The sequence below is a fragment of the Nycticebus coucang genome, chromosome 13 (assembly GCF_027406575.1).
Source record: "Nycticebus coucang isolate mNycCou1 chromosome 13, mNycCou1.pri, whole genome shotgun sequence".
NCBI classification, from domain to species: Eukaryota; Metazoa; Chordata; class Mammalia; order Primates; family Lorisidae; genus Nycticebus; species Nycticebus coucang.
The window spans coordinates 31,154,757-31,173,079 of record NC_069792.1 but is presented as its reverse complement, the minus strand read 5'-3'; the positions used below and the strand labels follow the sequence as shown (position 1 = coordinate 31,173,079).

General features: G+C 37.4%; 1 protein-coding gene across 2 annotated transcripts in view; it reads right to left on the bottom strand.

Moving 5' to 3' along the window:
* Window positions 1-367: 367 nt before the first annotated feature.
* ZBTB10 (zinc finger and BTB domain containing 10) overlaps window positions 368-18,323 on the bottom strand; it is a 43,413-nt gene continuing 25,457 nt past the window's right edge. For both annotated transcript variants that reach the window (XM_053559216.1, XM_053559215.1), the window contains exons 3-6: window positions 11,541-11,639; window positions 5,854-6,030; window positions 5,453-5,625; window positions 368-5,190 (exon numbers count right to left, since the gene is read on the bottom strand). In XM_053559216.1, coding sequence (XP_053415191.1) covers window positions 4,885-5,190; window positions 5,453-5,625; window positions 5,854-6,030; window positions 11,541-11,639 — 755 coding nt within the window. In that variant the 3' untranslated portion in view covers window positions 368-4,884. The remainder of the gene's footprint in view (window positions 5,191-5,452; window positions 5,626-5,853; window positions 6,031-11,540; window positions 11,640-18,323) is intronic.

Here is an 18,323-nt window from a genome sequence, read left to right as displayed (position 1 = left end):
ATCATACCTCACTGCAGCCTCAAACTCCTAGGCTCCAACAGAGCTTCGTGCCACAACCTCCCAAGTAGCTGGGAATTTCAGGCTCAAGCAGCTGTGCCTGGCAACCACTATTAATCAGTCAAAGCAGGGTTACTAGGTAGTTTGTCATTTACGTACTTTCACATAAAAACATACAAAAAACACTTTATAATATATTCTATCATTCAATCTTGTTAACCTCAATCAAGTACAAAGGTATATGGATTTTACCGTTAAGTTAAAGTTTACAAAGGTGTTTCCCCTACCCCAATTAGTCTAAATTAGTAGACCTGGCAAAGAAATCTGAATTAATTGTCAGAGTCAATAAAATTCACAAAGCCAGAAGCAGTTTAGTGCTCACAAGTTTATATTTTTAGGTTTGATATTCTTGTGTATTTTGTAAATACACAGACAAAACAGTTTTGGAAGTTTACATACATGTCTTAGGACACTTATATTAGGTAGGTAATTTACATTAAAAAAAAAAAATTGGTCTTCGTAAAAGATCTTCCCAAAGAACTTTTACAAACAGCAGGCAGAAGAAAGTGTTCTTTATGTTTACAGTGTTTAAAATGCTGATTCTCCCATTTCATAATGGCCTCAACCATCCCTCTCTACAATCAAAAATTTTGTTCTCATTAGCTAGTGTACTCCAAATTTAAGTATCCAATGTCATAAAATTCAGGGCTAGAAAACATCTTTTAAGGTGTGCTTATCCCTAACACATTTTAAACTACCTAGAAAAGCTCAACTTCACTTGAAAGCAGGGATACAGCAGGAAAACCACCTTCCATTTTAAATGCTAAAGTGACTAAGAAAACACCTGTTTTGTTAGTTTTAAACAAGTGTATTATGTACCATAGTTAAGTTTAAGGATCTGGGTGACTGAACGGCACAAACACTAGGGTTTATTACATCTAGTCCTTCAGATTAAAAACCATCCTTTTAAAAATTAATATGCCACAGCTGATTAATAGCATATATATGCTACACTGAGGTTGTGTCTTCTTAAAGTCAAAGTGACAAAACAATTGCTTTATCAAGAGGAAAAGGTAGTAAGGATATTTGTTGGGGGGAGGAAGGACACAAAATTACTAACATAGCTGCTTTATAGGAAAAATATAAATCTCCATAGATTCCTTTAAAGAGCTGAAATTCTACAAAAGAATTGTTTAATGAGGCAGCAACAGTCTCCTAGGAAGAGCATGGGCTTCAGAATCAGAATTAATTGTCTGACTGTTCAAACCCCAGCACTATCATGACTGCATTATATTAGCCAAGTTTCTGAATTTTTCTGAGCATTTCTTCATCTATAAAATGGAGACAATTAGCACCTGCCTTACAGAGTAGATAAAATGTATACATACAGCATAACAAGTGTGGGCACTCAAATTTGGAAGTTTTAGAATCATTTTTTAGAAAAATGAATTTTAAACCTTCATGCTATGTTCAGAAAATACATTTAAGATTTTTAAAACCTATTTTCCTTCGCACTTTCGCTCATATTATACTACTCCAGTCATCTCCAGAATGTTTATACTATATTGGGTTAATAAATTTCCAAGTCCTAATCCTTTTATTTCCTATTTTCTCCCTCCTTTCCCCCTTTCTCATTTATCCTTTTCCTCTTGGTTTTCATGTGTAATTAAACAACTAAGATGTATATGCACCTATTATGTTCCAGTGTTCCGAGCACTTTACAGGAATTAACTCATTCAAGCTCACTCTTTTCCATCAGGATGGCCCTACCTAAACTAGCTAGTGTTTTTCCCCCCAAATTTCAAAGCTACACATTACCTTATTACTGTTCAGTTTTCCCTTCCTGAAATGTTTCGTTAAGCTCAATTGCTAGAGTGCTGAAATTTAGCAAAACATCCAGTAAATAAAAAAAAAAAAAATGAGTGCCAAGAACTATGACAAAGAGGGGACCATATGGAAGTAACTAAGAAATAATACATGATCTTGATTTGAGAGGGTCTGTTACTACATAGCTCATGCTCTTCCCCTTCATTAAAATTAGTTCTAAAATATTTTTTCATTTAAAATATAAATTACAAGAGAAAACTTCACCAAATATGTAACGTAATTCTGTCACAAAGTTCTATAGACAAAATTGAGTCTTCCATTACTACCTCTGAGACCAATCCTAAGTTCTTAGTATCTATCAACTTCCTGAAATTTTAAGTCAGAAAAAGAATATACTTAAAAAAATAGAAATGTCCAGTAGTATACCTTAGTACTAAAACTATTTTTTAAAAAGATCTAGACAGGAAAAGGAAGTCCCTCAAGAACATGAAACAAAATAAGTTAGGCAGTCAGCAAGTAGAAAAATCTGTCAATTCTGTTTCTGTTAAAATGTTTACTTCAAAGAAATTTTTATATAGGCTGAGGCTAACATATTCAAGAGTATAAACATTTTTCCTTTGGATTACCTAAAAACAAACTTTTAAAGTATTGTATTTCAATTGACTAAAAATATAGCCAAATCTGTCACAACACAACATAAAAAAAAGGTAATGGACAATTATAGAATATTTTAAATTAACAGCAACAAGTCATCTACATCAAACCTTGTTTCCAACTAAAACCAAAACAAAAGCACAACAATCCTGTAGTGTACCAAGTATGTATTTCAATTTACTATGCAATCTAACAAAAATTTGGTCATAATTTACCAGATATACATAAATGATTTAAGTAGTAGAAGAAAATTGTTTTAAGAGAATAAATTCATATTTTGAGGAAAAGTAAAAGTACATTAAGAATGTAAAGCCAAGTCCAGTTTCTATGCAAAAAGTGAACTGTCTAATAAAGCAGATTTAGGTGATTTTTTTAGATATATATCTTTGCTCTTTAATATATATTTTTATATAGACAGATCTACCAATTGTAAACTATTTTAAAGGAAGGGAATAAATGGGATCAAAGAAATCTTTATACTATACTTACATATTCACAAAGAACATTTTACGTTTAAAATACTTTTCATTCATAGTACTTTTGCCCAACTAATTTCTACTTTGGACCTCACCAGAAATACATTTTACTTATTTGTCTAGAACATTAAGATACTCTTCAGTTTTAAATCAAACCAAAACTATTCATCTTTCAGGTTTACAGTTATGTAGAAACTACAATAAAATACAGGTGACAAAAGATGCATCTAACCATGTAACTGTAATTTATCTTTGATTTATCCAAGCAGAAACATCATTGTCTAACATTAAACCATTATTCTACTGAAATCAGAGACAATGATAAAGCTTGCTCTGAAAAAAAGATATCAACTTTTCAACTTTGATCAGATGGAGCACCAAAAGGATTATCTGTCAAAGCATCTTTGCATTTTTCCACACAACTAGCATAATTTAGTTACCTGATATAAAATAGGAAAATATACTCACTTTATTTAAAAGAAAGCTGAAAATATGTCCCTCAATCTTATAGAATATACACTATGCTTGTGATAAACTGTGATACATGTCAAAATGTGAAATTTTGCTGAGAGTTCTGCAATCAGCTAATGCATTTGTCACCAGCCTAAATAAATCTGACAATTTCAACTTAAGGATCACCCTTTGTACCCTGAAGAATTTAGTTAAGAGAATAAAGCCTCTTAATTATTTTATTTGCAAGATTTTCAGATTATTGAATCAAGGTGACTACTACAAAGCCTGTAGGGGTGTGGTGACTTTAAAGAATAGGAAAATAAATTAACTTAACGATCAATCGTAATTTTATAACACTCAATATCCCCGTTAAGTATGAAACAAAAGAGAATTCATGTTTTGTGTTAATTTTAATGATAAAAAGGGCACAGGAATAAAACCTGATATTTCACTTCTACTGCATAACAAGCTAACCAAACTGGACATGGGGGATAAATTATAAAACAAATCATTTTACTTATTATTTTTATGACTTTTGATTAGGTCTTTCAAATAGGACTGAGGTATAGTACACTGGCAAAAATAAAAAGAGGCCAACAAGAATAGTGCCGAAGTAACAGATACCCAAAACCGAATACCATGTCGGAAAACATTATATAGTAACCATTTATCAGATTAGAGCAGCAAGAGAAATTACGTCTAAATCATAATCATTTAAGTGGTATTTGTCAACTTCACCACGGTAACTCTGCAACATCATTCTTCATTTGTGTAGTAAAATTCATGTCAAAAAGGAAAGGGGAGACAGGGGACGTCAGTTAGTTCATTCCAATAAATTATCTCTCCAGTTCTTATAAACATGTCCATCAGCACAAAATTGAGAAATAACACCTAAGACTAGAAGAGACTTGGTTTAAGTTATGAAGCAAATTAAATGAAAAAATACAAGAAAATAGAACCAATGGGGTTGAAAAAGCCCCTCACTGAAAAATCTGTATTAAAAAAAATAAAATTAATAAAAATAAAAACAGAAACAAAACTCTACTAGTACAAACTAGCCTGAGTGGTTTGATGGACAGAGTGATGATGGGTCAATTGTCACTGTATTTCCATAAATGGATTTTCTTCACTCATGTTAAAGTAGCACATGAATGTAAGCTCTATAAAGACAGGTAATATATTTTCATAGGACCCAAATAGTTACTGTATATCCTATAAATAAAAAATATTTTACTTTGATAACTGACTGAATATGTGGGGACTCCATGTAATCCAACCACATGGTTGTTTGCTGTACAGTCCTGTGCAAATATAAAAAAATGTTTTTTTGCTATAAGGCTTTGACCCTACAGTTTTCACAGCAACATAACTACCATCCAGCATGTACCATATTTTGCAAGCCTTCAAGTTCAACAATCCAAATTGTCGATTCATATTATGTCCAAATGCAGCATTCTTGAGGAGTATAGTAGGTCAATTAATCATCTAGGGACATACAAACATCTCCTGATTCATCCCATCGAGATGGATCATTCTGATCTTCTCCATCATCAACCAGCTCTTCATCAGCTTCTGCTACTTCATTCTCCTCATACTCTTCATCTCGAGGGAATTCTGTATCCTGTCCCTGATCTACACCTTCTTGCCCTCCTGGTTGGGACTTATCTGCACAGTCTACACAAACACCATAGCGTCGAGATCCATGTCTTATTCCAACACTGGCTGCTAACATGAAGATCTTCTTACACACCATACATTTGTATTTTTTATCCTTTTTATGCACCTAATTGAACAGGAGAAAAATTTAATATAAGGATAGTATACAGATAATAGAATGCATTTGAACTACTCGAATTAAACCATATATTTATGGTTTAATGCTTTTCTGGACGAAATTCAGTTTGATACATAAATCACATTCGTTGTTTAAAGCAATTTGTTTAATGACCAACCTTATTTAAATTTGCAATTAACTGTTAAAATCCTTTTGTCACTGACATAAATATAGTTTATCTCAAAGATCAACCGTATTTAAAATAACTCACCAGGGAATGTCTTTTTACATGTTCTCTTCGAGTAAACAGCTTTCCACAAATATCACAGCTAAATGATCTCACTCCCGTATGAATGAGCAAGTGCCTTTTTAGTGTTCGTCTGTATTTGGCTACATAGCTACAATGAGGGCATTTCAACTTGTTCATGATTAGAGATGATTCACCTTTGAAAATTAAAAAAGAAAAAAAAAAACAGATAGTACTTACTATACATTAAACAGAAAACTTGCTATTAAAACTTTCTCTCTATGCCTGAGAACAGGGCTACTGAGATATAGGGCTGAGATCTAGGGCCACTACTACTTGATCTTTTAAAATTCAGACTATTAAAACTTTATAATTGTTAAAAATTGTTTGATAACTCTATATTTACTTAGTTGACTAATACTTGCCATTTTCCCAAGTTTCTTGTTTTGGCCAAGATTCCGGCAATAATCCATACTTGAAATCATTTGAAGCACCTGGTATCAATCCATACTTGAAGTCATTTGAGGTACCTGGTATCAACCCATACTTGAAGTCACTTGAAGGGCCAGGCATCAAACCATACTTGAAATCATGTGAAGTACCTAACACATTAAAAAGTGATGTGAAGTAATAGTAATAGATATCTCTCCTCTTATTAGTGTTAGAAAATAAAAAATATATCTTATGATCTTAGACTTAAGCTAGTTAACTCTACATTTTAGTATAAAAGATGTCTTCATACTTTATCACAATTAAAAAGCTCAAATTTATATTATTTTTAATCATAGGAAAAATTCAATTAAAAAACACCATGAAAATTATTTAATTGTGGGGAGGTGACAAAAAACTACTCTTATAATGTTGGGTTTCAAACTTAAACAAAACAACTCTGAATAGTTGCTATTCCTACCTATTCTGTCACGTGAGGTTTTTTTTACTTTGAAGCCCAGCTGTCAAATGGGATATTCTTCTTATTGTATCTACGACAACTAGACAATCACATTATTTTAAGAATACATATAGAAAAATGGAATAAATCAGGAGGCTGGGGAAAAAGGACTGCTTGAGCCCAGGAGTTTGAGGTTACAGTGACTTATGACTGTACCACTGCTCCAGCCTGCCAACAGAGCAAGACTTTTTTCTCTAAGAAAAAAAGTAGACTAAAGTTCTTACTAGATGCTGTTGTTACAGACACATGAGAGCAAGAATAACTAAATACTCTTCACGTTCATTTAACTACTCTTTCTAAATCTATTGTTAAATAAAACTAAGTCCAGGAGTTACAATCAAATTAGAATACATGTGCGTAAGAATCTTCAGATTATGAAGGGTAGGAATTATCTCCTCTGGATTTAATTCCATCATGAATTTGTAAGCAATTCCCTGGACCAGGTACCTTTTGGCAATAGCAATATGAGGTTGAACAATCAGATTATGAGCTCATCCTAGAAAAAATGCTCCATACATCACTGCTGAATAACACTACCATTACCTTCCACACACTCACTCCCCTGGGGAAGCTGGGCACCAACTCCAGCACCTAGTCCACCCTTCTAAGCAATTCTGGAATTCTTTCTGGAATGGCCAGAGCTATCACCATATGAGGTCTGACCATTAAGTTCGCAAATTCATCCTAGAAAAAGTGCTACATATCTCACTGCTGAATATCACTGTGGTTACCAGACGGGCAAGGAGAGTACTTTGAAGGTGACCCTAGTGATGATTTTCAGCAATGAGGTATACAGCACTTTTTCTAGGATGAGTGTGCGAACTTAATCCTTGGACCCTGTATATCCAGAATCCTCCACAGCTATTGCCAATCTGATCCAATCAATTATCAACTCTAGCTCTTGTATTGTTTTTGGTAGTTGCCGACTTGCCTCCTGGTTCCCACTGCTGCCTTCCTAGGGTGTGTTTTCAGTATAGCAACAACAGATTATTTTAATTACACTAAATTAAGCTGGGTGTGGTGGCTCACACCTGTTATCCTAGTACTGTGGGAGCTTGAGACAGGAGGATTGCTTGAGCTCCGGAGTTCCGATACCAGCCTGACCAAGCGGGAGACTATGTACTAAAAATAGAAAAATTAGCCAGGTGTTGTCATAGGTTCCTACAGTCCCACCTACTCAGGAGATGGAGGTAGGAGGATCGCTTAAGCCCAAGAGTTTGAGGTTGCTGTGAGCCACGATGATGCCACAACACTCTACCCAAGAACAAAAAAACCACTAAGTCAGCACAGGCCATCACTCTACTCACATGGCTGCAAGGGCTACCCATTTCACTCAGTGAAAGACAAAGATGTTCAATATCCTACAAAGCCACACCTGATAGAGCCCTTGGTAACCTGTATCAATTTCTGTGATAATCACTCCTTTAGGATATATGCGTGTTTTACTTGTATGGCAAATAATGTATTTTATTTCCATGGACATCATGGTTTTTAATAAAAGAATGTTTACAAAAATGTATGTTATCCTAAGAATTCATTTTCCCAAATTTTTTTTTTTTTTTTTGTAGAGACAGAGTTTCACTTCATCGCCTGTAGAGTGCTGTGAAGTCACACAGCTCACAGCAACCTCCAACTCCTGGGCTTAGGCGATTCCCTTGCCTCAGCCTCCCAAATAGCTGGGACTACAGGCGCCCGCCACAACACCTGGCTATTTTTTTTTTTTTTTTTTTGTAGAGACAGAGTCTTACTTTCCTGCCCTCGGTAGAGTGCCATGACGTCACACGGCTCACAGCAACATACAGCTTTTTTTGGGAGGCTTATGCAATTCTCTTGTCACAGCCTCCCGAGCAGCTGGGACTACAGGTGCCCACCACAACGCCCAGCTATTTTTTTGGGTTGCAGTTTGGCCGAGGTTGGGTTTGAACCCGCTACCCTCTGTATATGGGGCCGGCGCCCTACTCACTGAGCCACAGGCACCACCCTGGCTATTTTTTTTGTTACAGTTGTCATTGTTGTTTTAGCTGGCCCGGGCCGGCTTTGAACCTGCCTGCCTCAGTGTATGTGGCCAGCGCACTAACCACTGAGCTATGGGTGCCAAGCCTGCTCTGTTTTTAAGAGGACAATATGTTTTAATAAACATATCTGGGAAGGGTGGTGCCTGTGGCTCAGCAGACAGGGCGTGGACCCCATATACCAAGGGTGGTGAGTTCAAACCCAGCCCCAGCCAAACTGCAACAAAAATATAGTGGGGCGCTGTGGCAGGCGCCTGTAGTCCCAGCTACTCGGGAGGCTGAGGCAAGAGGATCGCTTAAGCCCAGGAGTTTGAAGTTGCTGTGAACTGTGATGCTACAGCACTCTACTGAGGAAGACACAGTGAGACTGTCTCCAAGAAAAAAAATTTTTTTTAGAGTAAACATAAGACTTCTCCTTTGGTGAAAGTATTAATTACTCAATGCATTCAAGTATTTTAAAATTATACATTACTTTTAATGTGAACTGTTTTGTACTTTAAAATACACGCATCTTTTGATGTCAAGAAAGCCCTCCAAACACCCATTAACTATATATAATTTAACTATAATGTATTACTGCTTAGGGAAAAGTTTTCAGAACACTAAAATAAGACAACATTTGTATGTGTGCAGGATAGAGACTAGAATGAGGATAGCCTGTGGAGATGAATCTATTTTTAGTTTCACATTTCTAAATAAAGCTTTAGCTGTATGATTGATATATCTTGTCTAAATCAGTACAAAACAAATTAAACTACAGGAGAGTAATAACTGTGTCTTAATCACCTTATAATTTCTGTCCTTTTTTTTCCGAAGACAAGGTCTCACTTTGCCACCCAGGCTAGTAGGGTGCATTGGCATCATCATAACTCACTGCAATCTCAAATTCCTGGGCTCAAGTGATCTTCCTGCCTCAGCCTCCTGGTACATGCCACCATGCCTTGCTAGTTTTTCTATTTTTTGTAGATATAGTATCTTGCTCAGGTGCTAGCATCAGTGCATAGCTTCCCAAGGGGAGTACTTCAAAGGTGAGTGTAGTTGATATTCAGCAATGAGATATGTGCCACTTTTTCTAGGATGAATTTGAATAGCTAATTGTCAGACCTTATATGTGCACAAATTTAAAATCTTACATATAAAAATCACACAGCCTTATTAAGCCCATTTTGGGGGCCAAATGTACAAATGAAGAAAGTACAATAAAATTCTCTTGCATCATTAGCAATTTTCCATATAAAGAAAATAATGTTCAAACTTCGACACATCTGACTTGTACATTATTAGTTTGAAAACTTTTTTTAGTAAATTATTTTCAACATCCAGGGGAAACCACCTTAAGGCAGCTTCTTCAGAACTGCAGCTTATTGTGCTCAGTGTACACTATATTCAGAAACCCTGGATGCTTCGTGTAAGGAGTATCCCTAGTAGTCCCCCACTCCATCAACTTTGAAAAGTATTCCAAAGCTACATTGAAAGAACATCCACATCCCTTTATCTTAAACAAATGTCAGTTTTGGGTGGCGCCTGTGGCTCAAGGAGTAGGGCGCCGGTCCCATATGCCGGAGGTGGCGGGTTCAAACCCAGCCCCGGCCAAAAACCAAAAAAAAAAAAAAAAAAAAAAAAAAAACAAATGTCAGTTTTGTTATATTTTCTTTTTGTATACGCATGTACATTTTTATCCAATATTTGAAAATCTGCACACTCATCACTGTAAGTACCTTCACAGTACCTACCTTTCTTCTATTTTATTTTTCTTTTTGTTTGAGATAAGAGTCTCAACTCTGTCGCTCTCTGTAGAGGGCCCTGGCATCATACCTCACAGCAACCTCAAACTCTTGGGCTAATGTGATCCTTCTGCCTCAGCCTCCCAAGTAGCTGGGATTATGGGCACCCACCACATACATGGCTATTTTTAGAGACAGGGTCAGTCTTGCTCAGCTGGTCTCAAACTCCTGAGCTTAGGCGACGCACCTGCCTCGGTCTCCCAAAGTGCTAGCTAAGATTACAGGCATGAGCCGTGCTGCCTATCCTAGTATCTTTCTTCTAGATCCTACATAACACAACACATCCAAGAAATTAAAAATTGGGTGGATTACATACTAGATATTCAAATTTCTAGCCATTCCCTAAATACCCCCTTTAATCACTTTTGACCTAATTAAGATCCCTGCTACATTTTAGTTTATGTCCTAGGTCTCACCTTTTAATTGCTCTCCACTTGTCTTTTATGAAATTAACATTTTAGAGTTTGGACCACCTGTTATGTAACTGGATTTATGTAGATCTGATTTTTTTTTTCCATGATTAGAATGAGGCTAAATGTTTTTTCAAGGATACTACATAGGTAACATGTTTTGGCTAACGCATCATGTGGGCTGGCACTTAATTTCACTTTGTTACACCATTAATGACACTAAGTTTAATAACTTGGTTATATGACAATGTGTTCTTCAGAGCTCTTTAATTATAAAGATGCCATTTCCTCTTGTAATTGGAAATAATGTGGGATGATACTGAGACCATGTTTAATACACTATTCCTTTCACCCAATCCTAGTGGGACAAGCCCAGTAACAATGGTCTGACATCCACTGATGATCTTTCCTGTGGGGGCTGAAAACTAGGCATTTTTTCCAATTCTGTCATCCTACTAGCTTGGCATTCTTCTATAATGAAATCTTTCTCCCCTTTACTCTATTTTACTTATAACACACTCAGGGGTTCTTTGTCTATAAGCATCAAGCTTTCTCCCAAATACAATTAATATTACATAGAATCAATAAAATGTTTTATACAGTATTAACCATACCATCATTTTGTAAAGCTAATTAAAATACATTTGTCAACCATTCTGATAATTCCCATTCCATATCTATTTACCAGCAGGAAGCCATAAATACTATTAACTTAATTACTGTTTGATATTTAAGAGTTTTACAACTCTAAATAAATGACTCCATCAAACATACAAAATCGGAAACATCAATTCACATTTACCAAATTTCAAAGATCATAAATACAACTACCAAAGATTCAAAGTATTTACAGACAAAACTGTCCCCGAAACTACAATAGGCTGCAGTAAACATGTAACACATCCTAATCATCAAATCCTCTTAAATGGACTTTTGCTAAAATCCTACTGTACCTACCAGCATCACCTCCATCTTGATTAGAACCAGATTCAGCCAATAAATTTGGATTCACATTCCTATCTCCATCAGGCCCTGAGAGTAGAGCGCCATCCAAATCTGAAAAAGGAGTAGAATAATGTATTTATAAACCACATGATAGCCACCACCGTAAACATTACTCTTCTTGGAATAGTTTCTTACACAGATTAACTAAAAAGGTCTATCTGTAAAAGCAGCATTATCTATGTGCTCAACACTATAAGACACAAGACATACTTTTGTGTGTGTGCTGCAGTTTTTGGCCAGGTCTGAGTTTGAACCCGCCACCTCTGGTACATGGGGCCAGTGCCCTACTTGAGCCACAGGCACCGCCCACACAAGATATATTTTTTAACTACACAAACATGCACACACTAAGTACCATGTACTGGTTGGGAATGGTCTGTATAGCCAGGGTGACTTAAATGCCATTCCTAGTTCTGTTACTGGCTCTATGTGACCATGTGCCTTAGTTTCCTCATTTATATCCATCTATATTATTGATGTGACATAGTAATCTAATTGGATAGTGTTACAAGTGTTACAATTATGGTACCTGACATAGGAACAATACTTGCTACTACTAACACTAACTCCTAAGTATAAGATGTATAAAACAGATTTTTTTTTTCTTTTTTGAGTCTCACTATGGAGAGCTGTAGCATCACAGCTCACAGCAACTTCAAACTCTTGGGCTTAAGCAATCCTCTTGCCTCAGCCTCCAAAGTAGCTGGGAGTACAGGGACTCACCAGAACGCTCAGCTATTTTTTTGTTATAGTCGTCATTGATGTTTTAGCAGGCCCAGGCTGGGTTTGAACCCACCAGCCCCAGTGTATGTGGCTGGCATCCTAACTATTGAGCTAGGGGTGCCAAGCCAGACTGCTGTTTTTGTATTTGTTGAGAAGTGGAGAAGAACAATTAAAGCTGGAGTACAGAAGACCTTAGAAAAGTGGCAACTGTATTCACACCTCTATTCATTTCCCATAATGTTGCCACAGAGATCTTCCTAAAACAAAAACCTTTGTTTAAAATGTTCAATACCATAGCTTTTAGGATAAAGCTTAGACTCTAAAAGGTTCTAATATTTAGGTTCTTGTTTAGGACTTATTCTGCTTAGCATAATCCCACTGGTACTATATGAACCCTCTTGTACTCTCTCAAATGACTTTAGTCTCTGAAGACTTTTTTTGGAGACAGAGTCACATTCAGTTGCGCTGGGTAGACAGAGTGCCATGGCATCATAGCTCACGGCAACCTCAAAGTCCTGGGCTCAAGCAATCCTCCTGCTTCAGCCTCCTCAATACCTGGACTATAGGCAGCAGCCACAACACTCAGCTAATCTTTCTTTTCTTTCTCTCTTTTTTCTTTCTTTCTTTTTTCTTGCTCTTGCTCAGGCTGGTTTCAAACTCCTGAGTTCAATCAATCCTCCCACCTCCGCCTCCCAGAGAGCCAGAATTACAAGCATAAGCCACTTTGTCTGGCCTTAAAGACATCTTTAAAATGAATGCCACTGATGAGCTTCCCTTTTATAACCTTTATAAAGACTTATCTTTGGTATTACCATCCTTCTATGCTCTGGCACCCAAAAACCCAAGATTAAAAAAAAAAAAATTGAACACAAATTCCTGGGCACATTAAGTACTTATTCAAAAATATTTATAGTGGGCAAATAAACTGTGGTATATTCATACACCAATGGTTCTAGTATACAATTATAAAGCCCCAAACCAGTGTACTCCCTATGTATCAACATCATCAAAGAACTTTCTAGAGATGCAAATTCTCAGGCCTTACCCTAGGCCTACTGAATCAGGTACTTTGGAGGTAGGGCTCAGCAATGTGGCTTTTAGCAAGTCCTTTATGATGAGTGAGAGTCCTTTTGCTCAGAATCCAAACGAGCAACGTGACGTGCTTAGCTCTTTGCCTGGTATATAGAGGAACTCTGAAATGTACCTAAATATGATGTTTTAAATTTCTACTTCCAACTGGAGACTCCTAGTACCAAGGTGTTTGAGCTGGAAAGAAAAATGCTGAGTTGCCAGAGTACAGATGTAAATGACATGGGAGTAAACAGATGAGACCATAAGGAAAGTCTCTGACAAAGTATAGTGAAGAATCTCTCATTTACTAAGTTAGAAAAAGATTTTTAAAGGGAAAGGTAATCCATTTTGTCAATTCTTCCTAGAATTCAAGATAAAGACTGAAAAATATGCATGGCTTTCATTTCATTCACTAAGCACCAGGACCAGGGTTCTCAACCTTCCTAATGCCGTGGCCCTTTAATACAGTTCTTGTGGGTCGTGACCCACAGGCTGAGAACCACTGACCAAGGAAGTCACCGGTAATCTTACTCAGTGATAGTGATGAGCTGCAGTGGGGCAAAAATAAGAATAGAAAATGACCATTTAGGAAAAGAATGTAGACAATTTTTAGAGAAATGTGGCTCTAACTCTAAAAGAGGAAAGTGAGAAACAGAGTAACAACTGCTTCTTTTTAGAAGGTTAAAGTAACAAACATATTGACAGGAAGGAGTCACTAAGAACAAGGCAAGTTAAACATACTGAAGATGTATAAACAAAGAGAACAAATTATCAAGTGTGTAGGATTCTTAGGCAATCTGGGATCCAGGAGCACAGGTTGGGTACTTAAGAGACAGCAGAGATAATGTGCGTATAGAAAAAAGTTTAAAGCCAGAAATTTAAAGACCTTCTTGGCGGTTGGTTTTTATTTCCTCTGTAAAGTAGTAGTAGAATAGAATGTGAGATTATTACCTAGAGTAAATGGGTTGGAAGTCACGAGAATAATCAAGCAGTTTATGTGGAAGCAACAGTACAGACTCCTTTACCTGTTCCTCGAGAACAGGGATACTGCTTAGGTTTGTCTTCCCAGTATTTATCACAATGTAGGTAAATAAAAGGATTTAAACATATTCATTGTGGCATGAATATTCTTCCCTTTGTAACTTGTATAACTAAACAAAGTTTAGTTTTAATTAACAGTCATCTGAAGAATAATTTCTTACTGTTGGGGTCTAAAATTAAATTGAACTATATAAACTTGAAAAAAAAATTTTTTTTCCTTATTCTTTTAAGACGGGAGTCTCACCTATATTGCCCTCGGCAGCGTCACAGCTCACAGCAACCTCAAACTCCTGAGCTCAAGCGATTCTCTTGCCTCAGTCAAGAGATTGGCTGGCCATAGGTGCCCACCACAATGCCTGGTTACTTTTAGAGATGAGGTCTCCCTCTGGCTCAGGCTGGTCTCAACTCGTGAGGCTCAGGCAATCCACGTGCCTCAGCCTCCCAGAGTGCTAGGCTTACAGGCGTGAGCCACTGTGCTCAGCTAAACTGAAAACATTTAACTAAAATTTAGTGGCTTTGTTTTACAAAAAATGTTAAATGTATTTCAATAATACAAAGGTAAAATTTCAATTATTCCAATTTGAATAGTTTTCTCACTCTTTTAAAAAAGTCATTACTCTGAAACATAAGGATATTTCTAACTATAATTCTGCCAAATACGTTTGGAAAGTACAGGTTTCTATTTATGTAAAATTCTATAGTGATTTGTTGAAAAAAGCACTTTCCTCAGCTGCTTCTTAATAGAGGTTATTTCTTACTGCCTTCCCTTTCTTTTGAAAGGCATCAACTCCTTGGTTCTTTCTTTTTTCCCCCTTTTTTATTGTTGGTGATTCATTGAGGGTACACAGAACCAGGTTACACTGATTGCTTTTGTTAGATAAGGACCCTCTTATATTTGTGCCCCGCCCCCAAAAGATGTACCATACCCCTTGACCCCCCACCTCCACCCCTTCCCTCTTTCCCTTTCTTGGTTCTTGATTATTAGAAAGTCTCAGAATAGGCTCCGTGCCCATGCTCAGTGGTTAGGGCGCTAGCCACATACACTGGGGCTGGCGGATTTGAACCTGGCCCGGGCCTGCTAAACAACAATGACAACTATAACAAAAAAATAAGTGGAGATTGTGGCGGGTTCCTGTAGTCCCAGCTACTTGGAAGGCTGAGGCAAGAGAACTGCTTAAGCCCAAGAGTTTGAGGTTGCTACATGAGCTGCAATGCACTCTACCAAGGTAGACATACTAAGACTCTGTCTCAAAAAAAAAATTAAAAAGTCTCAGAATAATAGCTGTGCTCTTCCAGGTTGACAATAAGCTTTCATCAATGTTGTGCTTAATTTAGGAAGTGACAGATCATGTAACCGCTGTACATTATCCAAAATAACCAAACTACCCAACAATAGTTATGTCGATGTGAGTGGGATAGAAGCCAGGCAATCAACCAGGCATTCACTTCAGGAATGAATTTTGCTTCATTAGGAAGCATGATAAAAACTCTTGGTCATAATCTTTTTCTTTAAAACTATAGGATTATAGGGGCGGCGCCTGTGGCTCAGAGAGTAGGGCGCCAGCCCCATATGCCGAGGGTGGCGGGTTCAAACCCAGCCCCGGCCAAACTGCAACAACAACAACAAAAAAAAAATAGCCGGGCGTTGTGGTGGGTGCCTGTAGTCCCAGCTGCTTGGGAGGCTGAGGCAAGAGAATCGCGTAAGCCCAAGAGTTAGAGGTTGCTGTGAGCCATGTGACGCCACGGCACTCTACCCGAGGGCGGTACAGTGAGACTCTGTCTCTACAAAAAAAAAAAAAAAAAAAAAGACTGTAGGATTATAGAATAAACCTTAATATATTTGCTTTTGTGACTTTCCTATGGAAATCTTTCACTTCATTTAAACATAAAAGGGGGCTAATATTTCTTCATGAACACCAAAAGACCTTTCTGAAGGCCTATTAAAACATTAGTTTCATGATGACAGCTATTTTTTTTTTTTTTGGTAGAGACAGAGTCTCACTTTATGGCCCTCAGTAGAGTGCCGTGGCCTCACACAGCTCACAGCAACCTCCAACTCCTGGGCTTAAACGATTCTCTTGCCTCAGCCTCCCGAGTAGCTGGGACTACAGGTGCCCGCCACAACGCCCGGCTATATTTTGGTTGCAGTTTGGCCGGGGCCGCGTTTGAACCCGCCACCCTTGGTATATGGGGCCGGTGCCTTACCGACTGAGCCACAGGCGCCGCCCGATGACAGCTATTTTTCTAACTGGTTACATACATATGTGGTATTGTAACATTCAAATGATCAGAGTTAAAGAATAAGCCACGTAAAGATTTCTTCCATTTTATAAATGTCCTTCCCTAATGAACAACAGGAGCCTCCCAAAACAGATTTCATGCATCTAACAGTAAGTCTTTTCATATATTATCTCATTTAAGTTTCACTACATACACCTATGCAATAATAAGAATATTCGTACCTAAAATCAGAGGATGTTGTAAAAAAAAAAAAAAAAAGAATATTCGTACCTTTATCAATGAGGAAACTAGTGCTGGGTTAGGTTACATAAAACAAACTAGTGGCAGAGGTCTGTACTATTTATCAACTGTATTTCACTGCCTGCTGATAATTTATTAATTTATTAAGAGTATCAACTTCAGGTTCTAGCGCAGCAGTTCTCAACTGTGGATCCCGACCCTCTTTGGGGGGTCGAATGACCCTTTCACAAGGGTCGCCTAAATACATCCTGCATATCAGATAATTACATTATGATTCATAACAGGAGCAAAATTACAGTTATGAAGTAGCAACGAAAATAATTTTATGCTTGGGGGGTCGACACAACATGAACTGTATTAAAGGGTCGCAGCATTAGGAAGGTTGACAACCATTGTTCTAGTGCATAGTAGGTAAATCAAAAACAGTACAATCTTGAGTGCAGAAGCATATTCAAACTTATTTTGCAAGTGATACCTGACATGCTTCTTTTGCAAAATGAACAAAAATGAATCTTAACTCCACTCTGCAAAACTGTTTACCTTCTCTTTTTAAATAAAACTACCTCCAAAATCTTAAGGGTACCAACGTATTATTAGCTGTCATTCTTCTTTATTGTAATACATTTGTCTATCTTCAAGCAACTCTTCTTTAGAATTCATTTTCTATATTTCTCTGATTAACCATGACTTATTTTAAAAATATTCATAAAGAACCTAACAAAAATGAAAAGAGAATGAGATTAAAACACTCAGTTATAAATCTCAGTCTCCCCCTCCCTCAAATTTTATATTTTTCCTCTTCGCACAAACAGTAGCAATGTTTACCCACTTCATAAAGTTGCAGTGACAGACAAGTGATATTACTAAATGAAAATACTGAGTAAGTTATAAAGTATAACATAAAACAAGGTATTATTAAGTGAGGTTAATTCTGGTCCCTTGAACCAAAAGGAGACAAGAACCCTTCCAAAGGGGTGGCACCTGTGGCTCAAGGGGGTAGGGCACCGGCCCCATATACTGGAGGTGGCGGGTTCAAACTCAGCCCCGGCCAAAATCTGCAAAAACAAACAAAGAACCCTTCCAAATCATCTGGGGAAAAGTACAGCACCTGCCTGTCTATGCTAAATCAAACAAGAGTTGGCAGGTAATAGATAAAATGAGGTATGTATACATCATGGAATATTCTGCTATGCCATAAAAAAGGATGAAATAATGTCTTTCACAGCAACTTGGATGGAACTGAAGCTATTATACTAAGAAAAATAACATCAAGGGCGGCGCCTGTGGCTCAGTGAGTAGGGTGCCGGCCCCATGTGCCGAGGGTGGCGGGTTCGGACCCAGCCCCGGCCAAACTGCAACCAGGAAATGGCCGGGCGTTGTGGCGGGCGCCTGTGGTCCCAGCTGCTCGGGAGGCTGAGG